Consider the following 24,630-nt stretch of genomic DNA (forward strand, 5'->3'; position numbering starts at 1 on the left):
CTGTTCACAGAGCCTCAGGGCCTGGCTGATTGTAGTCAAGGGATAAGAATGAGGAGGCTACAAATTAAAAAAGGTCACTCACAACGGACAAGAAAGACACAGTTGAGAGCATCCTGACTAGTTGCATCACTGCTTGGTATGGGAACTGCTCAGCCTCCAACCGCAAGGCACTACAGAGTGTAGTGAGAACGGCCCAGTACATCACTGGGGCTGAGCTCACTGCCATCCAGGACCTCTATACCAGGCGGTGTCAGAGGAAGGCCATAAAAATTGTCAAAGACTCCAGCCACCTCAGTCATAGACTCTTCTCTCTCCTACCACCAAGCAAGCGGTACCGGAGTGCCAAGTCTGGGTCCAAGAGGCTTCTAAACAGGTTCTACCCCCAAGCCATAAGACTCCTGAACATCTAGTCAAATGGCTACCCAGACTATTCACATTGCACCCCCCTCCCCCCTCCCCACACCACTCCCTGTTGTTATCTATGCATAGACACCTTAATTAACTCTACCTACATGTACATACTACCTCAACTAACCGGTGCCCCCGCACATTGACTCTGTACCGGCACACCCCTGTATATATTGTTATTTCATTTATTTCTTACTACTGCTGTTTTTTTAAATGTATTTTATCTTTATTTAACTAGGCAAGTCAGTTAAGAACAAATTCTTATTTTCAATGATGGCCTAGGAACAGTGGGTTAACTGCCTGTTCAGGGGCAGAACGACAGATTTGTACCTTGTCAACTCGGGGATTTGAACTTGCAACCTTTCAGTTACAAGTCAAACGCTCTAACCACCAGCTGGGGGGTTTGAACTTGCAACCTTCCGGTTACTACTCTAACCACTAGGCTACCCTGCCGTCTTTAATTACTAGTTACTTTTATGTCTTATTCTTATCCATACTTTTTGAAACTGAACTGTTGGTTAGGGGCTTGTAAGTAAGCATTTCACTGTAAGGTGACATCTACCCCTGTTGTATTCGACGTATGTGACTAATACAATTTGATTTGAGACACCGCTCTGTTGCACCTCTACATTTCCAGAGAAAGTATGACACCTAGTGGGTCAAAGAGAAACTGCAACTACTCTTCTATAGCCTATGGTTATCCACAAAGACATTCCATTTTACTCACATTACTAAACTGATGGACATGTTCATTTGCAGTGAAATGTAAATCAAATGCAGATGCATGTCATGCAGAACTGAGATGCCAGTAAGGACTGACCTGTGGTCAGTGAGTACGCAGACAGCCGAGGGGTGACTGGAACAGTATGACCGGTACAGCCTCCTGATCTGACCAATCAGGTTGAGGTAGCAGGCAGCCAATCGCTGCTGGCTCTCTGGAACTCTGCAACACACACAGAAAGAAGTGGGTGTGTTAGTTACTAGGGCAACAGTTGGGTTGTTCCTGTATGTTTAGTTTCAGATTCCATTCTACATATTGTCCAATAGAGGGAGCATAGGCCACCCCATCTCGAGCTTCAGGTAACTGCCAAAATAAACGAAACACCATCCAAATGTCTTAATAGGGCGTTGGGCCACCATGAGCCGCCAAAACAGCTTCAATGCACCATGGCATAGATTATTGACATAGTGTCTGGAACTCTATTGGAAGGATGCGATATCATTCTTTGTTGATGGTGGTGATCAAATGCAGTCTCATGCGCCACTCCAGAATCTCCCATAACTGTTCAATTGGGTTTAGATCTGGTGACTGAGATGGCCATGGCATATGGTTTACGTCGTGTTCATGCTCATCAAACCATTCAGTGAACACTCGTGCCCTGTCCTTGTGGGCATTGTCATCCTATTGGGGCATTGTAGCCAAAATAATGGCCTGCCCAGCATTTTTAGACATGACCCTAAGCATGATGGGATGCTAATTGCATAATAAACTCAGGAACCACACCTGTGTGGAAGCACTTGCTTTCAATATACTTTGTATTCCTCATTTACTCTAGTGTTTCCATTATTTTGTCAGTTACGAGTACATCACAACAAAAACAGAATATCTGATAGAGACAGCGGAATAGGCAGAAAGTGTAGTGACACAGATTAGACATTGGGTTAGGGTAATGTGATTGGACCAATTCAGTTGCCTCAATGAGCAGTGCCCCCCCCCCCCCCCCCCCCCCCCAATGTGTCCTCATTACACTCTCATACAGTTCCTTCTGAAAATATTCAGACCCCTTGACTTTTTCCACATTTTGTTACCATACAGCCTCATTCTAAAATTGATAAAAAATCCTCAGCGATCTACACACAATACCCCGTAATGACAAAGCGAAAACAGGTTTCTCAAACTTTTTGCAAATGTATTAACCTGGAACAGGAACACACTACTGTTCAAAAGTTTGGGGTCACTTAGAAATGTCCTTGTTTTTGAAAGAAAAGCACGTTTTTTGTTCATTCAAATTACATCTAATTGATCAGAAATACAGTGTAGACATTGTTAATGTTGTAAATGACTATTGCAGCTGGAAACGACAGATTTTTTATGCAATATCTACCTAGGGGTACAGAGGCCCATGATCAGCAACCATCACTCCTGTGTTCCAATGGCACATTGTGTTAACTAAACCAAGTTAATAATTTTAAAAAGGACAATTTATCATTAGAAAACCCATTTGCAATTATGTTAGCACAGCTGAAAACTGTTGTCCTGATTAAAGAAGCAATAAAACGGGCCTTCTTTAGACTAGTTGAGTATTGGGTTCGATTACAGGCTCAAAATGGCCAGAAACAAAGACCTTTCTTCTGAAACTCGTCAGTCTATTCTAGTTCTGAGAAATGAAGACTATTCCATGTGAGAAATTTCCAAGGAACTTCAGATCTTGTACAACGCTGTGTACTACTCCCTTCACAGAACAGCACAAACTGGCTCTAACCAGAGTAGAGAGAGAATTTCTAAGTGACCCCAAACTTTTGAACGGTACACACACTTATTTCCTTTATTACCCTCCAACCACCCCTCTCCCAATTGAAGCAAACTAGTGAACAACAACGCTTAGGCCTGTATTTCCAGCTTATACATACCATATACATTTACAATATATACTATATACATTTACAATATATACTATATACATTTACAATATATACTATATACATTTTATGGTGCATCCTCTTTCCATTGATCATCCTTGAGATGTTTCTACAACTTCATTGGCCCACCTGTGGAAAATCCAATTGATTGGACATGATTTCTTCCATTGCAAATCTACCATTCCAGTGTTTTACTTGCAATATTGTATTTACTTTGCCACCATGGCCTTTTTTTGCCTTTACCTCCCTTATCTCACCTCATTTGCTCACATCGTATATAGACTTGTTTATACTGTATTATTGACTGTATGTTTGTTTTACTCCATGTGTAACTCTGTGTCGTTGTATGTGTCGAACTGCTTTGCTTTATCTTGGCCAGGTCGCAATTGTAAAGGAGAACTTGTTCTCAACTTGCCTACCTGGTTAAATAAAGGTGAAATAAATAAAAAATAAATAAATACATTTGGAAAGGCACACACCTGTCTATGTAAGATCCCACAGTTGACAGTGCATGTCAGAGCAAAAACCAAGCCATGAAGTTGAAAGAATTGTCCGTAGAGCTCCGAGACAGGATTGTGTCGAGGCGCAGATCTGGGGAAGGGTACCAAAAAGATGTCTGCAGCATTTAAGGTCCTCAAGAACACAGTGGCATCCATCATTCTTAAAAGTAAGAAGTTTGGAACCACCAAGAGTCTTCCTAGAGCTGGCCTCCCGGCCAAACTGAGCAATCTGGGGAGAAGGGCCTTGTTCAGGGAGGTGACCAATAACTGGATGATCACTCTGACAGAGCTCCAGAGTTCCTCTGTGAAGGTGGGACAAACTTCCCGAAGGACAAGCATCTCTGTAGCACTCCACTAATCAGGCCTTTATGGTAGAGTGACCAGACGGAAGCCACACCGCAGTAAAAGGCAAATGACAGCCCACTTGGAGTTTGCCAAAAGGCACCTAAAGTCTCGCAGACCATGAGAAACAAGATTCTCTGGTCTAATGAAAATAAGATGGAATTCTTTGGCCTGAATGCCAAGCGTCTAGTCTGGAGGAAACCTGGCACCATCCCTACAGTGAAGCATGGTGGTGGAAGCATCATACAGTGGGGATGTTTTTCAGTGGCAGGGACTGGGAGACTTGTCAGGATTGAGGCAAAGATCAAAGAAGCAAAGTACAGAGAGATCCTTGATGAAAACCTTCTCCAAAGTGTTCATAACCTCAGACTGGGGCGAAGGTTCACCTTCCAACAGGACAACAAACCTAAGCACACAGCCAAGACAATGCAGGAGTGGCTTCAAGACAAGTCTCTGAATGTCCTTGAGTGGCCCAGCCAGAGCCCGGACTTGAACCCGATCAAACATATCTGGAGAGAGTTGAAAATAGCTGAGCAACGAAGTTCCCCATCCAACCTGACAGAGCTTGAGAGGATCTGCAGAGAAGAATGGAAGAAACTCCCCAAATACAGGCGTGCCAAGCTTGTAGCATCACGCCCAAGCAGACTCAAGGCTGTAATCGCTGCCAAAGGTGCTTCAACAAAGTACTGAGTAAAGGGTCTGAATACTTATGTAAATGTGATATTTCCTTTTTTTATACATTTGAAAAAAAAATTAAAACCAGTTTTTGCTTTGTCATTATGGGGTATTGGGTGTAAATTGATGAGGTGAAAAAATTATTTAATCCATTTTAGAATAAGGTTGTAACGTAACAAAATGTCTGAATACTTTCCGAATGTACTGTACACTTACTTGGTGCACTCGTCCAGAGCAAGAACCAGACCCTGCTGGAAGGTGAGGATCTCCTCCAGGTTACCACTCAGACTGCCACTGTCTGTAATGCTCAGCCTGGACACCACACAGCAGAGAACATAGAATTACAATGAGTAGAACAGATATACCTATTAAAAACATCAGCATGTTGCATGGGTCATTCGGAGAGATTCACAATGCCACAAGGCTCTTTAGTAACTGGTATTTCAAAATGTATCTAAACAGTTTGCATCTGAATTAATTGACACCCATCCTTGTTCGCTGAGCTTACTTGTTGCTGGCCTTTAGGGGTCGTAGATAACAGCTCAACATTGTCTGCAGCTCCTTGACAAACTCCCTCTCATGCTCCAGGATGTCCTGCACCACCTGAGAAAGATCATTTAAATAACCCACATCCTATTAGAGACAGAAACGCTGACACAGCCTAAACTGTTCCGCTAAGCAAAGCTGTAGTGGCCCAGTGCATATGGAGCTGTAGAAAAGGGAGAACCAATGGGAGAGAGCCCACTCACCACAGTGTAGTAGTTCTTGGTCAGTTGAGATGCTTTAGGAGACACTGGTTTATCTGCAAGAAGTAAGGTAGTCAGGGGCAAAGTTACAGAGCAGCAAACAGCACACAGAATGAGTGTTGTGCTAAGCATCATAATCTAGTCTGGTGTTAGTACAGCATGCTACCACAGACTCTTTCCCAGCCCTACTCACCACAGGGCTTGACCTCGCGGACATAGTTGCTGGGGAACCAGCCCGTCTTGCCGTTGAGCGAGCCCTCCCACCAGCCGCCCTCCTCCTGGCGCGACACACTGATCAGGTCTCCCTTGTTGAAGGAGAGCTCATCCTCGTTGTTCTGCTTGAACTGGAAGCGTGCCTTCACCAGCACCTGCCCGCCTCCGCCGTTCTCCGACATCTCCTGGATGGGTAGAATAGTTGTCAGTTACCGACTCGTATATACAATTTAACCAATCAGGAAAGTTTGATTTATTATGCATTTATGTAATATGTGAGCCAAGTGTACAAGCCGATCAGGACAGGCGTACAGGAGTGTGAATATATTTGTAATTACTGGTTAACAGCACATGCTACAAAAAATGTTCAAATTAGGTCTGTTTCACTGTCAGGGTCATCCTTTTACAAACATGGAATGACACAAAAACGACTAACGTGACGGAGTGTGTGTGTGCGTGCGACCTTACTGCTGGTTTGGATTGTCTGGGCAGGGACTTGGACCTGGAAGAGGTGTGTGTGTGTGAGGTGGTGGACTGGCTAGGAGCAGGTGTGCTGGACTGGGGACATGACCTCTCAGTGCCACAGTCTGTGGAAGAGAAAACACACACACACACACACCTTAAATAGTTCATTATGATCCACCATGTAGCAATGTGACTGCAAAGGACTCAGAGGTTATATAAATGTTTGTGAGTCTGTCCTTGAATACGACAACTTACATAATTATTTTAATAATGATAAACAAAATCACTTTTATTTCTACAATTACACTACTCATAACAGATGAGATGACAGAAATACTTGTCTTTCACACACACACACACACACACACACACACACACACACACACACACACACACACACACACACACACACACACACACACACACACACACACACACACACACACACTTCAGTCGTCAGTTTAAATGGATTTCAGACTGTTGAAGCATTGGGTTGTGCAGTGCTTGCAACTTGTTGATGACAATGTGTTTCAGTGCAGGCTGTTAGCTCTGCGGAGTCCCCAAGGGACAGTGGGCACACAGATGTCTGCAGTGCCTAGCTGACAGAATCACCTCACATCACCTCAACTAGCACACACTGATCCCAGACCAGCCATCTAACACAGACAAGCTGAGAAACCTTGATGTATATTATCATTGCCCAACATCAATGACGTAATGGCTCATTATACCTTAAATGTGCTCAAGTAAACCGATGGCGTGGATGGTAGTTTGAGTTGGACAATAACACTGGCAGGTAGACAAAATCATCTTCAAAGAGCTGACTAATCAACTCTTCTCAGTATTCTCTTACAGGAGTAGTCTTGTGAGAGGACTCCTTTTGCAGGCACAGTGATACATTAGCTTCTAGCTCCAGCAGTGCCAACAGAGCTGGGCATGTCTCTGCCACAACCTCTTCCAATGCCAGCTGCAAAACCTAAGTCAACAACTACACTAAACAGAAATAGAAAAACGCAACACGTAAAGTGTTCGTCCCATGTTTCATGAGTTGAAATTTTAAAAATCCCAGAAACGTTCCATACATACCAAAAGTTTATTTCTCTCAAACACTGAGGAGTATTTCTGTCTATAATAAAAGCCATTTTGTGGGGGAAAAACTCATTCTGATTGGCTTGGCCTGGCTCCCAGTGGGTGAATCTATGCCCAGTCATGTGAAATCCATATATTAGGCCCTAATGAATGTATTTCAATTGACTGATTTGCTTATATGAACTGTAACAAAGTCAAATCTGAAATCGTTGCATGCTGCATTTATATTTTTGATCATGTGGACCCATAGCCATCCATTACAACTGAGCCAACACACTACTAGATCAATACCTGGACCGATGTTGGGAGGTGACAGCGAATACTTTCTAAATAAACCAACACGTGACTTTACATGAAACATTTGCAACCTTGTCGGTTGGTACCGAGTTCACATCCACTATCCAAGGAGGGAAAGTGTCCCGGAGTAAAACCTTCATTTAATATCCTTTCAATGTAGGAGCAGATCATCACAAAGCTATTTATACATGTTTTGATAGAGAACCAACCATCTGGATGGCAATATTCTCTATATATCCTATTAGTCACACATTATAAAGAGAATTGATAGTGAGATTGGCAGAGGTATCGCTACAGTCTGGAAATTACTGGAGGAAAAAGCACCAGAATCATGTTTTTATTCAACCTTTTAGACCTGAGAATAGAGATGTAAAAAAATACATTTTCCAAGGTAGATCTGGCCATGTAGGCTACAGGAAAGCCCTGTCCAGATATGAAATGACTGGTGTGCTTTGGTTGTTCAGAGTTCTCCTTTAATAATTGGAGGGCACTCCATACATATATCCATACTGGTTCAGCCAACTATTTCTAGGGCACCGCCAAGAGTCAGTGCCAACCTGGACATCACCCTCATTCCCCATCCCTTTACAACTGCAGATAGGGGGGAGGAGAAGAAAAACGAAAAGAGCACAAAACAGCAGGCCAGTATAGAAGGAATGCTTGTGTTTCTCTTAGCTGTGAGGGGGTGAGTATTCCACATCCCTTTACACATGCAGTGAGATGCCCCAACAAGCCCTGTACTGTCAGCAGCTCCCTCCTCGTGGCCTGGCCACCAATACCTCTCGCAGCTGCACTGTCAGAACGTGCACACAATCACACAGAAACACAGGGAGAGAGACACAGTACTGAGGCCTGTCAGAGGATCATGATAAGCAGAAACACGGAGAGAGATGCCTCTTCTTGAACCCATTAAAGAGTGTGTGACTAACCCAACCCAACTCAACAGCACTAGGCATTTTGAAGACTATTCCATTTCAAGCTGAGAGAGCGAGAGACTCTGGTCCAATCGTCATGCTCCGGCTTTTAGCATCGATGCTCTCTGATGAAGATTGGCGCTAAGACAACTTCAAACAGATAACGACACTATTGGATATAGTCAAGTGGTGGCTTTTAGAATTAGCAGCAAACGCTTGGCGCTAGCAGAAAGTCAAAACAGTGTATCGATTGGAGTGACTGTGTCAGCTTGCTGTTTGTCACGTGGATGACTTATAGCCTAGCTGCACTGCTGAGCCAGGTGCCTTCTAATGCAATGTTACAGAAAAAAGCAAGGCATGTTCAGTAGGACATGAGAGCCATGGTAGTCATCAGAGTAAATATGGTACTCTGCAGGAGGCCCTCAGAAACAGACACACAGCCATGCCAGCTGTCTGTGAACAGGGCACCTTTTAAGATTCACCAGGCCTACTGGGACCAATCCAGCGAAAAATGACACATGCATATTAATTTTATACACACACACACACAGTATATTTTAAACCACCACGTTGAATGTGGTCAATGCAAGTCTCAACACTACACAGTTCACACACTAGCACATAGCTGTAAAATTATTCAGTTTTCTACTAGAGCTTACAGCGTGTGAGAGCAGACAGGTTAGTCATGCAAACGTAGCATACACATCAATGATTACAATATTGCATGATAATAAAGGCAGGTGAGTACATTTTATTTGGGCCTTAACCTTAAGCTCATTATGGTCTTATTCAGTGGGGTACATTGTTTACAACCTTAAAAATAGAAATCGAGAGATAATGTGTGGAGTAGGAATGTCTGTTTTATCCAGTGCATTTCTATCCGACTGTTTTGTAGCTGCACATCCTCCTGAATAAGGCCCAGCAAATAAATAGAGTCATTAGACTTACCTTGGGTGGCGAAGTTGACTCCCAGCAGAGTGGTAAGCACTTTGTTAAATTTCTCGCCAGAGTACAGGCACTCTGGTTCAAATCCCTGGCAGGAGAGGAGACCGACACAAAGAAGACACTTTCAATTCAAAAACAAAATACCTGGCTGCTCATATGACAGACTAAAATCAGCAGGGGAAAAGAAGTAGGTATAAAATCATTAGCAACAAAGGTGTAGGAGATACTGCTTGGCTGATTATCACAGAGAGAATCCTGACCGCAGCCCAGCAACAACACATAATGGGATGTGACTTACACACAAGAAGACGGAAAGAAAAACAGACATGTTGAATGTGACCCATATTTTTCGTGGCTTTGGTTAGTGGTTTTGGGAACAAAACAGACGGTTCTCTCCTCATTTGGAGGGTCCCTGAGTGGCGCAGCTGTCTAAGGCACTGCATCTCAGACTCTGGTTCGATTCCAGGCTGTATCACAACCGGCTGTGATTGGGAGTCCCATTGGGCGGCACACAATTGGCCCAGCATAGTCCGGGTTAGGGTTTGACCGGGGTAGGCAGTCATTGTAAATAAGAATTTCTTCTTAACTGACTTGCCTAGTTAAAGAAAGGTTCAATAAAAAACACATTTGTCCTTCGATGCACGCCGAGCACTCGCTCGCTGTCTGTCTCCCAGGCCTCACAGACAGCCGGTTATCCACTTTCCTCTCGCGGCTATGGTTTCACACTTCAAATGAAACGTCTTAAATATAGAGGGTAGCAGAGCACGAGGCATCTGTTCACTATCTAGCCCTTCAGAGCCAACATGACTGACTGACTCATGCATAGTCTTTTCAAAGCTGAAGTGTGGCCTATCTGGTAACCATGTCAAGACGACAGACTGAGGTAGCGTGTGATATTGACATGTATCAATCGGTTGTTGTTGTCAAAAATGAACAAGCATCTACAGAGAAACAAAGCAAGGATACAGACATTAAAACAGTGACATAAAAGTTGAACAATCTGAAGCTAACATATGACACAGGAATCAAACTTGTTTGTTGCTGTCAAAAAGCCTTGAGCAGGGCCAGGGTAGTATGTGACTCGCAGGCGTTACAACGGTATGTCTATAAAAAATAATAATACCATAGGCTCAGGATCTATAAATTCAACTATACTGTAGTCGACCATAACTCGTCAAGTTAGCCGTCACTCAAGCCGTCGCTGCTGCTTCCCGTTTCTGCATCTCGGAACAGAAGTGAAAGTTGTGTGAATGTGGTCTTTGTCCAGTCACATGACAGCCCCATGGCTGTGGTTAAGAAAAATGGAGTGAGAGAGGGTGACTGGCCAGAGTATGAACTGCAATGGTCTGGAAAAAGTCAAGATGACACATTGTACAGGGGCTTTCCAAATCCTTACGGTCGTGAGCTCCTGAACTGCCCCCAAGCCTGTAATTATGGAGAAGTGCGATCGCTGCAAGAAAGCAGAAGGGACCTCCCAAACCACAACAGACCAGCCTGCGTTTCTCCCCCGAACCACTTGACTTGCAGTAAAGAGCCTGGCTGAATAAATTACTTTTCCCCCCTTTTTTTCAAACCAACTAATGTAATTCAAAAGCAGAAACAACTGTTTATAAGGGTTGGGGAGGAAAAGGCATGACTGAGGGTCCAATGGGACAGTCACCGTAATGCATAGGGAGGGAAAGGACTTCCAACACCCTCTTATTATGTGCATCATCACTCATAGTGCTGGAAATACAGTTGAAGTCGGAAGTTTACACACACTTAGGTGTGAGTCATTATAATTTGTTTTTCAACCACTCCACACATTTCTTGTTTACAAACTATAGGTTTATATAAGTCGTTTCGGACAACTACTTTGTGCATGACACAAGTCAGTTTTCCAACAATTGTTTACAGACAGATTATTTCACTTACAATTCACTATCACAATTCCAGTGGGTCAGAAGTTCACATACACTAAGTTGACTGTGCCTTTAAACAGCTTGGAAAATTCCAGAAAATTATGTCATGGCTTTAGAAGCTTCTGATAAATGATGTCAATTAGCCTGAGTCAATTGGAGGTGTACCTATGGATGTATTTCAAGGCCTACCTTCAAAGTCAGTGACTCTTTGCTTGTCATCATGGGAAAAAAAGGAAATCAGACCTCAGAAAATATATTGTAGACCTCCACAAGTCTGGTTCATCCTTGAGAGCAATTTCCAAATGCCAGAAGTAACCACGCACATCTGTACAAACAATAGTACATCATGGGACCACGCAGCCGTCATAATGCTCAAGAAAGAGACACGTTCTGTCTCCTAGAGATGAACGTACTTTGGTGCGAAAAAGTGCAAATCAATCCCAGAACAGCAGCAAAGATGCTGGAGGAAACCGGTACAAAAGTATCTATATCCACAGTAAAACGAGTCCTATATTGACATAACCTGAAAGGCCACTCAGCAAGGAGGAAGCCACTGCTCCAAAACCGCCATAAAAAAGCCAGACTACGGTTTGCAACTGCAAAGGAGGACAAAGATCGTACTTTTTAGGGAAATGTCCTCTGGTCTGATGAAACAAAAATATAACTGTTTGGCCATAATGACCATCGTTATGTTTGGAGGAAAAAGGGGGACGCTTGCAAGCCAAAGAACACCATCCCAACCGTGAAGCACGGGGGTGGCAGCATCATGTTGTGGGGGTGCTTTGCTGCAGGAGGGACTAGTGCACTTCACAAAATAGATGGTATCATGAGGGTGGAAAATTGTGTGGATATATTGAAGCAACATCTCAAGACATCAGTCAGGAAGTTAAAGCTTGGTCGCAAATAGGTCTCTCAAATGGACAATGACCCCAAGCATACTTCCAAAGTTGTGGCAAAATGGCTTAAGGACAACAAAGTCAAGGTATTGGAGTGGACATCACAAAGACCTGAACTCAATCCTATAGAAAACGTGTGGGCAGAACTGAAAAAGCGTGTGCGAGCAAGGAGGCTTACAAACCTGACTCAGTTACACCAGCTCTGTCAGGAAGAATGGTCCAGAATTCACCCAACTTATTGTGGGAAGCTTGTGGAAGGCTACCCGAAACATTTTACCCAAGTTAAAACAATTTAAAGGCAATGCTACCAAATACTAATTGAGCGTATGTAAACTTCTGACCCACTGGGAATGTGATGAAAGAAATAAAATCTGAAATAAATAATTCTCTCAACTATTATTCTGACATTTCACATTCTTAAAATAAAATGGTGAACCTAACTGACTGAAGACAGGGCATTTTTACTACGTCAGGAATTGTAAATGTCAGGAATTGTGAAACTGAGTTTAAATGTATTTGGCTAAGGTGTATGTAACCTCACGATTTCAACTGTAAATACGGTATTTCTGTTTTAATTGTTTTTTAATAATTAGATTTTAAAAAATGTAAAAACCTGAATTTGCTTTGTCATTATGGGGTATTGTGTGTAGATTTTAAAGTATTGTGTGTAATTAAAAGAAAAACTATTTTAGAGGCTATAACGTAACAACATGTGGAAAAAGTCAAGGGGTCTGAATACTTTCCGAATGCACTGTAAATATCAATGTCACATGGCTGAAGGGGGGGATAATTTTCACTTGTAGAAAAGGTAGGGAGTACAGCTAGATTTCCTATTGCTGTTTAACCAAGCAATGTGATGCATACTGCTCAATGTACACTACTCAAGCAGTAGTAGACAGTGGAGCCAGCCTTATGCCGTGTTTAAGTGCTAGTAAGAACTAAGAAACTCAGAAATGTCCGTCTTGCTTACGGTTTGTACTTAACATGCAGCAAAGATGTACATCATGGTTCAACCAGTCATACATTTTAGAGTTTACTAGTTCCGACTAGCACTTGAACGAGGCATTATTTAAGACAAGCAGACTTAGTTGAGACCCATCAACAAACCCATCTGTCTGTGTGTTCTGCCGGAGTGACTAACAGCATGCTTGCTTAAGAGGGCAACCCACTCCACATGGCAATCAAGAGACATGTCACAAAAAAATACTGCCTGCAGAGGAAAACAAATCTATGCTGAAGTCACAGCAAAACAATTGTAGGAAAGTTAAGCTTTTGTTGACAGAAACCTGAGTTGACTCTATTGCCACAATTATGCAGTATTATTTTCCAATCACCACTTCGAATTGCTCAGCTGACAGTTATGTACATCGTGGAGAGACCAGTCCTCAAATAAGCAAACCATTATGGAAATATATTATTGTTGGTTGTTTGTAAATGTTTACTAAAGCTAGAAACAAGAATTCAGCAAGGAACTCAAATCAAAATGTCCAACAACAACAAACACATGATCATAAAACAAAACATGTCAATATAGAAGAGGTGAAACCATTACCAACCAAGCTTTTTGAAATCACTTACCTCTACTTTTAAGGATGTGCATCCTCTCAGAAACTCCTTGATATTGGCGATGCATTCGGCTTCGTTCCTAGGTTCCTGACAGTACTAAAACAGACATAAAATAAATGTATAAAAACAGAGATAAATATATAATGAATAATTTTGGGTTTACTATTACAGGTGTTGACGCAAATGACAACTCAAGGTGGGGAAATAAACAGTCACAATCCACTGTATCCTTTCAAATGTTGATATTTGACAGTTTACCAAAGTAACGGTGGACTCTTCCTACGTCTCTCTTTAAGGAGTATTGTGTCAGTTTCATGATAACTGGAAACTCGGAAATCTTTAAATCAACTTCTGTGCGTTCTAGACAAAAAAAACAAGCTCTGATTGGGGAAAAAATGGTTTAGAACAGTCAACTTCAATTTCAATGTCAGGGGCTTCATTGGCATGGGAAACATGTGTTTACGTTGCCAAAGCAAGTAAAATAGATCATAAACAAAACGGGAAATAAAACAATAGAAAAATAACAGTTAAACATTTACAAAAGTCGGAATTCCAAAACGGAAATTCAGGCATCTTCCTAGAGTTCTGACTTTTCAACCTAAATATCTCCGATGTCACGATTGGACTATCCCCCCTGAGTTCCCAGTTGTCTTGAATGCAGCAATATACCCACCACTCGCTAAAGGGGGTGGTTGCACCAGGAAGCAAGCCTTCGGGGAGGAAGTGACGATGACCTCTCGCTGCATTTCATAAATACTCACAGATTAGCTATTATGTTGACCAGATACTGAGGTGGTCGCTCTAAAGACGAAAATACATTTCTTAAAAAATGGAAGGCAGTGGGAAGGTGCAAGTTCAAGTGGGACCATTCTAGCCAATGAGAGGGCAGATACGTGCGTGAACAGGCACAAACCAGTGTAAATTGTTTTTTTTTCTCAGTTGCCGGGATATACACTCGTAACAACCTTTTCTTCAAAACTTCTATTCGATCAAATAAGCTGCATGTAGCAAATAAGCAATTCATTTTTTTATTAACTAACACTGACACTCATTGACCTCCATACAAAAACTCCTCACTTGATGAGCGAAGAAAAAAAAACACCTGCTGGGGAGGACAGATTTTGGGCCCATTATACCCCTCGATTATTCCTCAAATGAGGGGATTCAATTAATTTGGATCGTCCCTAGTTACCATAGACACAAGGTCATAAACCCCGCCTATTTCTACAATTGATTTTCTTAAAATGTGATTTTAAACCTAACCGTAACCACACAGATAACCTTATGCCCAACCCTGACATTAAATAAAGATCAAAAAGCATATTTATGGTTTTGACATCGACAATTTTTACTTTGTGGCTGTGGTAAATAGTGGAAACCATCAATCAAATCAAATGTATGTATAAAGCCCTTTTTTTTTACATCAACAGATGTCAAAGTGCTATACAGAATCCCAGCCTAAAACCCCAATCAGCAAGCAATGCATATGTAGGAGCACGGTGGCTAAGAAAAACTCCCTTGAAGGACATGAACCTAAGAAGAAACATAAAAGCCCCGAGTCTGAACTCCGCCCTGTGCAACTGGGTCCTTGACTTCCTGACAGGCCGCCCCCAGGTGGTGAAGGTAGGAAACAACACCTCCACTTCACTGATCCTCAACACTGGGACCCCACAAGGGTGTGTGCTCAGCCCACTCCTATACTCCCTGTTCACCCATGACTGTGTGGCCATGCACATCTCCAACTCAATCATCAAGTTTGCAAACAAAACAATGGGTCTGATTACCAACAATGACGAGACAGCCTACAGCGAGGAGGTGAGGGCCCTGTGAGTGTGGTGCCAGCAAAATTAACTCTCACCCAATGTCAACAAAACAAAGGAGCTGATTGTGGAATTCAGAAAACAGCAGAGGGAGCACCCCCCTATCCATATCATCGGGACCACAGTGGAGAAGTGGAAAGCTTCAAGTTCCTCGGCGTACACACCACTGACAAACTGAAATGGTCCACCCACACAGCAATAGTGCCTCTTCAACCTCAGGAGGTTGAAGAAATTTGGCTTGGCACCTGAAACCCTCAAACTTTTACAGATGCACAATTGAGAGCATCCTGCACCGCCCACAACGGCAGTGCTCTCCAGAGGGTGGTGCGGTCTGCCCAACGCATTGCCGGGGGCAAACTACCTGCCCTCCAGGACACATACAGCACCCGATGTCACAGGAAGGCCAAAAAAATAATCAAGGACAGTACAGGTGCATCAAAGCTGGTAACAAGACAATGAAAACAGCTTCTATCTCAAGGCCATCAGACTGTTAAATAGCCACCGCTAGCACATTAGAGGCTGCTGCCCTATATACATAGATTTGAAATCACTGGCCACTTCAATAATGGAACACTAGTCACTTTAATAATGTTTACATATTTTGCATTACTCATCTCATATGTATATACTGTATTCTATTCAATTGTCTTAGTATATGCAACACTGACATTGCTCGTCCAAATATGTAAATATTATTAATTCCATTCCTTTAGATTTGTGTGTATTGTTGTGAAATTGGTACATATTACTTATTAGATATTACTGCACTGTTGGGACTAGAAACACAAGCATTTCGCTACACCCCGCATTAACATCTGCGAAACACGTGTACGTGACCAATACAATTTGATTTGAGAGAGGAACCAGGCTCTGAGGGGTGGCCAGTCCACTTCTGTCTGTGCCGGGAGATTATAAAAGTACATTACCAATCTGGGCAGGGGTGTTCTTTCACTGGCGAGAGCTAGGTGCCCCGGTCAAATCCCACGGCGAAGTCGGCACAAAACAAAAGTGACCTAATTAAGCACGCGGTGTAATGAGTAAGATTCTTTTCGCATCTAAAAGTGATTGCTTTTATGTTATGTTTCTGGACCATTCACCACGCTGCCTTATTGACAATAGGACCGAGCAGCGCAGATTGATTTGGTTTGATTGCAGTTCGATTTGAGAAAGGCGCTCCTCCTCCACCGTTTTTCCCTGTTCACGTCACGGGCCATAGACCGGTGCCCTCTCGGCTCAGCATAATCGAAAATGCAGTGCAATTTTTTTTTTCTAGTCAGTGACAATCATCAGATATGAATTGGATAGCCTACAATTAAGTTACAAGAATGCCTTCCGCCTAATGTAGCCTGTTAAATTAACCAAGTCGGCTGTGTTCCTTGTTCTACATCTGTGATTCAGCTGATCTGTACAAAATACATTCCTGTCTGGTTCCCGAAATGTAAAAAGAATATACCTGCTAAAAATGCACAGGTTTTGCATAGTATAATGTGCATTAACCTGAATATAAGCATCTTTGGTTACATAATTATATGCGTTTTGGAACATGTTTCGTCATTTTCAGAATGCGGAAACACTTTTCACTTGACAGGAAGTCAGCAATGCATGCAAACCCATAGGAGTTCAGCACTCTTTTACATTATTGATACATTTCTCATCTTACATTTCCATATGAATGTATTCGACACTGGTTTAATTAGACTATTGAAGTTACATTACTTCAGCAGGTATTGGTAAGTTATTCAAACAACCCCTCCCTTGCGATTCAAACAATCCCTCCACTGGCGTCGCCAGTGTTTTCTCACGGTTCAAGTTGTTGACTTTGTAAATATTACTTTTCTCCGTTATCACCGTTAGAATGTTGCACGGATAACATTGCAGTAACAATGTTCTGCTTACCTTTGGAACAGTGCCGGGCACGAGCCGCTCCAATAGTTTGCACAAGACGACCCCATCTTTCAGAGATGTTTTCAGAAATTCTTCTGGGTCAGCTATGTTTTTCTTGGGTGAATTAAGCACCCCTAATGATATCAGCCACGTTACGGTCTGCTCCTCTGGGTTCATGGTTCCAATTAACCCTCCTTATGCATCCCCACCGAAGGCGCCAAATTACACAACTCCGTATCAAAATGTTACCCACATCCGTGTAACACTTCTGCTTGTTAAAAACGCCGTTTGTACTAGTACTGGGTTCCCCTACTGGTTAATAACAAGCACTGTAGCAATACCTTTATTGATGGTGGTTTCCATCCTATGCAATAACCTTTCGCCCTTCCACACCTGAGACACTGTAGGTGAATTCTGAGTTATGGTTGAATGCTTTGTGCCTCCAATTCCACTAACATAACATCAGGAAACAGAGAAATCATGTTATCTGAAGGGACACATTCCATAGTCAACAGGATGCTGTAGAAAGTGGCAACCACAATAGTGCCTCAAACAGAACGAAATCTGCATTACATTCTAGTCAAATCTTCATCAACTCCCAAAACTCCAGGAATCAAGTTATTTTGCTTTTGGGCAGCATATAAAAATCAACCACTTAGTGGCTAACCATTGTCATTTGCAGACAGTCCTGAACAGCAAACAAATCTAAACGACACCAAACAATTCCAAGTAAATAAAAAAGTTTTATTGGCAAAAATACACATTAAGACTTCAAGGCTTATAACTCAGCCAGAGTTCTGTCCATGGATCTGCCCACCACGCTTGGTTCCATCACATGATCAGCACTGGTACCTGGAACAGGGAAGCAAATACAGTCTATTAAGTCTGAAAATGTTACATGTAGCTATTAAACTCTTGATTACTGAATTGGTGGTGGTCATACACGTTCGGTTCTCTATGCAGTGGTCCAACATCCACTTGGATCCAACAGGACGGCTTTAATCAGCAATAGTTCCAAAAGATTGCTCATCCTGAAACAAGAAAATATAAATTAACATCCCGCCATTTCTTTTGGATTACATAAAATTGATAACCCAATCTTTCAGTATCCCCTTCAAATAACGCAATGGTCCGATTTGATTCTCGCTCCCATTCACTTTCCAGCTTGGTTGTTAGGACATGGCTGCTCTTCCGAGTGGTCTCCATTTGAGAATTGGCATGCTTGAGACAAGCTTGATCTTTGACTATGGCACAGAAAAATAAAATGAAATCCACTGTACACAAAAAAAGATTCCTTATTATGAACATTGCCCCTCAGTAAAAAAAAAAATTTGCCAAACATTTTTTGGGATGAGTTGAAAAAAAAAAAACAAGTGCCCAGCAAAGGTGATCTCCTTTTGTGATTCTGCGCATTGTTGACAAGTTAGATGTTGACCCGTAACGTAGGTTTAGTGGCTAATTCATTGTTTATCAAGTAAAATACAATTTCTTAAAATGTATGTAATCAATTTAGTAGATAAGACTACACAAAAAAAAAGCTACTTCAATTGAACTACATTGATTCGTTTCATTCCCTGGGGCATCCAGTCTCTTGCACACTATACCTTTTGAGCAGACTGCAATTCACGGTAATGAGAAATTAAGTTAACAGACGAGAAACAAAAAGTTTTGCTTTGCTTACCAGCTGTTGACACTATCAGTCGGGTTGAAAAGACTCTGGCGTTTGGTTGTTGGTCTTTGGTAAGGTCGTTGCAAGCCAGCATTGTTTGGCTTTATGGCGATGACTCCATTTCCACTGAGGGAAAACTACACTGATTGACATTTGCGTTGTCCTCCGACAACCCAGTTGGACAATGCAAAGTACAGGACTGCTAAGTGTCATCTACAAGCGTCACAGTTGAAAGCTCTGCATCTCAAATGATCTCTACTTGTTGATGTACACCGATTGCCCAGCGCACATCTATGTAATAGTTTGTCACTTTCAGAACATCCATTAGTGTTGCGTAAAGAACTTTGGTTAAAAACTTTATTAGTATACGAAAGCCATATCCATGGGCATAGCAGGACTTAACAGCACTAAATGTACAAAAACTAAACACGCATCACTTGGCAATGATATCATTACATTGGCTGGGGAAATAAAAGTATTTTAACACTTAAAACAAAAAGAAATTGACAGCCTGAAGATAAACATCTCAAAACCTATGCTTGTCCATGGAATTTGACATCCTAGTTTTTTTGCCCTCTCCAACTTTCCACCCACTTATACAAGTAGTGAATGAACACGCATTATGTAGCGGTCGCTTTGATGTCATGTTTAAGTCCATCTCAGTATCTGCTGCGGGCAATGCCTCTATCGACTCTGGTGCCTCCGCGGCCACCACGGGGTGCTCCACGACTTGAGCCACTGTACGCGTCACGAGGAGGGTAGCCTCTCTCGATAGGGGGCGCTGGCCCCCGCTCCTGCCTGCCCATTCGCTCACCACGGCTAGGGGGGTATGGGTCACTTCGACTGCTGGGGTAACTTTCACGACCGCCATAGCCATCCCGGGAACTGCTGCCATAGTCGTCATAGCGACTGCTTCCGCCACTGCCATTGTAGGATGGTTGGGGGGCCCTTGAGGGTGGGGCGCTGCGTGAGTTACCTGCAGGGTCAATGGGTCAGGTAATTGGCAAGTTTCACTTCACACACTTTGCTGAATTATGAGCCAATGTTTTCTGTGAGTATTTCTTAAGACTATCAATTGCAACTATACGTTTCAATCTCCAATATGCTAGTGATCTGATCAAAACTTAACATTTAGGTGCTTTCAGCGATTATTTATCCAAGCTTGGGGGATCATAAATTAGGCAATGAAAGCCCTTTGAGCATGCCATGGTTTTGTTGAGGAGCTGTTTTTTCCTTTTAGAATTCCAGTTGTTAGAATCTCACATTGGTCACAGTTTTTCAGTGAGGTCTTGATGGTTTTGTGAGGGTCGTTTCACCCTACAAAAACAGATTTGAGCACGACTCCTTGAGGGAGTATTTTGTGACACTGTAGAATGAACATTGAATGGTTAAGAGGCTTTTTGGATGTTTCCCTTGCGGTGCATGTAAGGTCTCCAGCTCCCAGGGGGACATTGAGCAGGTTGTGGGAGACTGGAGCAACTTTTGTCCATTATACTTAAGTGGTCAATCTTACCGTAACCACCGTAGGGCTCTCGATAGGCGGCTGCACTAGGGCGCTCCATATAGCTTTTGGGTTCCCGGCCTCCACCATAGCCATCACGCTCACTAGTGAAAGGAATGGTGTAATGTTACTTATGTCAACGGAACTCTCAACCAATCTTTAGAGTCACAAGTCAAACATACCTGTAGCCCCTGGACATTGATCCATAGTCATCACGGGAACTGGATTGGGGATAATCCCTTGGTGGTGGTGCGTAGTCCCTTGTATCCCTGGAACTCGTATAGTCCCGGCTAGAATAGCTGTCAAAATGGGAAAACATGCCACTTGTATAAATAAGCAATTTGACAAATGTTAGAAGTAACATTAAGAACATGTAACCAACTGCAAACAGAGTGGTAAGATATTTGTTGAATGGGCAAATCCACCTGTCCTTTGTGCTGTAATAGTCATCCCTTGGTGATGGGTAATCATCCCTTCTGGACATCGACTCTCTGCGGGGAGGGGGTGGGCCATAGGGGTCCCTGTCCCTGGACATGGGAGCTAAAGAAAACAAGATCCGGCAGTAATTATCAGGAGAACAGAAGTCTGTGGCACTACGTGGTAAGTCATTCCTTACAGCAGTAAGTTCAAGAGAGGTATTCACACTTACTTCTACCCATAGGAGAAGGAGCGTGTCTCTTGGGTGGGGGGCCTCCATTACGAATCGGAGGTCCTCTCTTCAGTGGTGGGGGGCCTCTGGATGAAATCCCTTTGAAAAAGGGTTCTACAATTCCTATGTTATCATAGTAGTCTTTTGGCAGACAAGAAATGCAAATATTAATGGCAAACTCATCACTCACGAAACAATGTGAAAAAGTAATTTCAAAAGACATAAATGCCAGTTTCATAGCCTACATAGCCTTTTTTTTTTTTTAAATAATACTATTCATAAATGCCCAATAAACAACTCCGGTGAGTACTTCCGCAAAGTTACCTCTGGATGGTGGACCCCTCATTCCACTTGGTGCTCCTCTAGATCCTCGAAGGCCTCGAGGGGGACCACGGCTACGTGGATGCATGGGTGGTGGGCCGCGTCCAAAAGTAGGTTTCGTAGCTTGTTCAACCTTGATTGGCTTTCCATCAAGCGACTTTTAAAAAGAGATTGATGTGAACATTAGGAATGTACACAAACTACAGACACTAGGGTCATTTAAGTAGATGAAAGAAAAAGGTACAACTTTACCTTCCCATTCATTTCACGTGCAGCATCCTTTGCATCTGCAGGACTCTCAAACGTCACAAAAGCAAAACCTCTTGATTTGTTTGTTTCCCGATCTTTCATCAACAGAACTGGAAAGAAAAAAATAGATATTTAATGCAGACAGAAGAAGATGACTAGGTTACAAAATATTAATCTGAACTGATGCTCAGAATTGAGGTGTTGGTGTTTTTTCCCCCAGCTCATTGCTTATCAAAACCATTATGTTATTCACTTAATTGCTCATAATTGAGATCCAAGCAGTTCCAATATGCCTAAGTGTTGTCCTCATACAATAGCAAGAGTAATATCTTTATTGGGACATAACTATTGCAATGTAACAGTAATCCATTTAGGTGTATTCTTCATAACCAAAATAAAATAAACAAAAAAAAATGTACCTTCCACTATTCTGCCATATTTGCTGAAATACTTCTCAAGAGCCTTTTCGTCAGTTTCAGTGTCCAGGCCTCCGATGAATAGCTTCCCTGGTCGGTCTGCCTCTGCCATATTTGCGTCGGTTTAACCTAAATAGGAGAAAATTGTTTTAAACCACCAGATCGACTGTTTGTGCAACAAAATGAGCATGCTTGGACTAAGGCATGTTGGGGAAAACAATTTGTCCTCCCTCCAGACCTCGGTTTCGAAACATGCCGTTAAACTAGCTAACGTTAGCTTAATATTTGATTTGGGTCTACGTGGTGTCAAGCAAGTTTATGTGTTGTGTAACTAACGTTATGTACTTAATTACGATTAGAAAGTTAATGTACAATGTTATTGTATATTTGTTAAGCTTTAACATGCAGGACAAAATGGCGTCGAAAGTGGAATGAATGGCTAGCTAACATTTCCAAACCAAACGTATCTCTGCCAATTCCCATCCAGTCAGGACATCAATTACTTATACTAGTTCGAGTTACCTGGCAAGCAAGCGGATTTACAAACTAGTTAGTTTAAATCAGAATTACCACGTGGGACCATGTCAGTCCAAGTGCATTATTAGTAAGTTAACAATAAACGTGCATTTAACAATAAATAACAACCGGACAAAACTGTGGGTTCATTCAACAAAACTCAAAATGGCGACTAGTTCATTTGAAGCTGGCTAGCTGTTAGTCGGATGTTAAAAAAAATTAGGTGCATGCATAAATATGGGGTTTTATCTGATTTCAAAGTGAGTTGGACGTTTACCATCTGCAAAACATTGTGCACAAAATACATTTGAACGGTGCTTGACACCTACCTCTACGATTTCCACAACGCGCTGGCGCCTCAAGAAAACTGCGAAACGATGGATGTAAATTTATAACGATCACGTGCTATCACGCATCCGGAAGTAGCTGGCAATTTATGCATATTTGATCTGGAAAAAAACAGCACAGCATAGAGTAAAACCACTGCCTATTTTTTATGTGCATGTCTGATATAATTTTTCATATTCTATTTTCTTCCATTTTTTGTTTTATTCTAACGGGCATACACATATAGAACATTGACAGCATTGAACAGTAATAATGTTATAGGTAGGTTGCTTGCAACATTTCAACTAACACGACTTTAGAGAAGACCAAGAGCACAGGTGGAACAAGGAGGGTTAGTTGTAAATATATTTGCCAAGAGTCTGGAAGACTAACCAATCAAACGTATCGTCCGACCCACTTCTTAATGACAACCAAACGAACGACGGGTTGGATGTGTGCTAGTAGACAAGGCAGTGGTTTTGGTTGGACAGTTGGAAAGCTTGCTGATGAAAGTGGTTTGAGGGAGTTGGAGGTTGGCCCTTCTGTGGTGATAGGGGATGTTCCTCCATGGTTACTGTCAGACCCTGTTGTTGGTCTAACCTTGGTAGAGAAAAGTAAAAACTGGTTAGAAGTCAGTGATATAGGGAAAGGTTGACAGTTACATTGGTAGAAGTTTTGCTTTTTTAACCGCTTTTCACAGATGGATCCAAGGACCCAGATAGTGTGCGCACAGGAGCAGGCGTTTATGGTCCTGAATTTGATGTGCAGATATGTAGAAGGCGAACATATGAACTGTCAGTATACTCAGTTGAACTGTAAGCGATAATTGTTTCTTTCTAGTGGGTGGAGGACGTACAACCTGTTAGAATTATAGTACTCTCTGTATTGAATAGTTTATCAGCTGGTAAATCTATAGGAAGTACAGTACGTGTCAAAAGTTGACACACCTACTCATTAAAGGCTTTTTCTTTAATATTTTCTACATTGTAGAATAATAGTGAAGATATCAAAACTATGAAATAACACATATGGAATCATGTAGTAACCAAACTAGTGTTAAACAAATCTAAATCTATTTTATATTTGAGATTCTAGCCATCCTTTGCCTTGACAGCTTTGCACACTCTTGGATTCTATCAACCAGCTTCACAAGATAGTCACCTGGAGTACATGTCAATGATCAAGTGTGCCTCATTAAAAGTTAATTTGTGGAATTTCCTTCTTACTGCGTTTGAGCCAATCAGTTGTGTTGTGATAAGGTAGGGGTGGTATACAGAACATAGCCCTATTTGGTAAAAGACCAAGTCCATACTATGGCACGAACAGCTCAAATAAGCAAAGAGAAACAACAGTCCATCATTACTTTAAGACATGAAGGTCAGTCAATACGGAAAATATCAAGAACTTTGAACATTTCTTCAATTGCAGTTGCAAAAACCATCAAGTGCTATGATGAAACTGGTTCTCATGAGGACCATCACAGGAAAGGAAGACCCAGAGTTACCTCTGCTGCAGAGGATAAGTTCTATAGAGTTACCAGCCTCAGAAATTGCAGCCCAAATAAATGCTTCAAAGTTCAAGTAACAGACACATCTCAACATCAAATCAAAGTTTATTTGTCACGTGCTCCAGGACAGGTGTAGACCTTACAGTGAAATGCTTACTTACAAATTGCGCTGTT

The 24,630-nt window shown here is 42.1% G+C and overlaps 2 protein-coding genes across 7 annotated transcripts in view; both read right to left on the minus strand.

Annotated features, from left to right (window-relative positions):
• Positions 1-17,604, minus strand: part of LOC135545824 (rho guanine nucleotide exchange factor 6-like) — a 29,768-nt gene extending 12,164 nt beyond the window's left edge. For 2 of the 3 annotated variants that reach the window (XM_064973740.1, XM_064973738.1), the window contains exons 1-9: positions 17,314-17,602; positions 13,610-13,693; positions 9,238-9,322; positions 5,993-6,111; positions 5,505-5,709; positions 5,315-5,367; positions 5,074-5,168; positions 4,782-4,877; positions 1,229-1,351 (exon numbers count right to left, since the gene is read on the minus strand). In XM_064973740.1, the coding sequence (XP_064829812.1) occupies positions 1,229-1,351; positions 4,782-4,877; positions 5,074-5,168; positions 5,315-5,367; positions 5,505-5,709; positions 5,993-6,111; positions 9,238-9,322; positions 13,610-13,693; positions 17,314-17,478 (1,025 nt within the window). In that variant the 5' untranslated portion in view covers positions 17,479-17,602. Of the gene's footprint in view, positions 1-1,228; positions 1,352-4,781; positions 4,878-5,073; positions 5,169-5,314; positions 5,368-5,504; positions 5,710-5,992; positions 6,112-9,237; positions 9,323-13,609; positions 13,694-17,313 lie in introns of all 3 variants that reach the window. The other variant, XM_064973741.1, reaches the window with a different exon arrangement.
• A 420-nt stretch (positions 17,605-18,024) lies between these two features.
• Positions 18,025-23,054, minus strand: LOC135545827 (RNA-binding motif protein, X chromosome-like). 4 transcript variants are annotated; one of them, XM_064973747.1, is made up of 10 exons: positions 22,952-23,054; positions 22,110-22,235; positions 21,694-21,800; positions 21,445-21,598; positions 21,121-21,234; positions 20,897-21,011; positions 20,654-20,770; positions 20,484-20,575; positions 18,245-19,946; positions 18,025-18,153 (listed from the first exon to the last, which is right to left on the minus strand). In XM_064973747.1, the coding sequence occupies exons 2-9, from the start codon at positions 22,216-22,218 to the stop codon at positions 19,630-19,632; spliced, it is 1,125 nt and encodes a 374-aa protein (XP_064829819.1). In that variant the 5' UTR covers positions 22,219-22,235; positions 22,952-23,054; the 3' UTR covers positions 18,025-18,153; positions 18,245-19,629. The 4 variants fall into 4 exon arrangements, with proteins under 4 accessions (XP_064829819.1, XP_064829820.1, XP_064829817.1 ...); XM_064973748.1 differs by having other exon boundaries at positions 18,245-18,332; positions 21,121-21,261; XM_064973745.1 differs by having other exon boundaries at positions 21,121-21,261.
• Positions 23,055-24,630: the final 1,576 nt, after the last annotated feature.

Source organism: Oncorhynchus masou, chromosome 9 (assembly GCF_036934945.1).
Source record: "Oncorhynchus masou masou isolate Uvic2021 chromosome 9, UVic_Omas_1.1, whole genome shotgun sequence".
NCBI classification, from domain to species: Eukaryota; Metazoa; Chordata; class Actinopteri; order Salmoniformes; family Salmonidae; genus Oncorhynchus; species Oncorhynchus masou.

Excerpts from the sequence above, each read along its gene's own strand:
- LOC135545827 (XM_064973745.1), bottom strand. The coding sequence starts at position 22,218 with ATGGCAGAGGCAGACCGACCAGGGAAGCTATTCATCGGAGGCCTGGAC. Across the intron at positions 21,801-22,109 it reads ATATGGCAGAATAGTGGAAG|TTCTGTTGATGAAAGATCGG; the intron begins GTACATTTTTTT and ends TTTTCTTTCCAG. Across the intron at positions 20,771-20,896 it reads TATTACAGCACAAAGGACAG|CTATTCTAGCCGGGACTATA; the intron begins GTGGATTTGCCC and ends CCATTTTGACAG.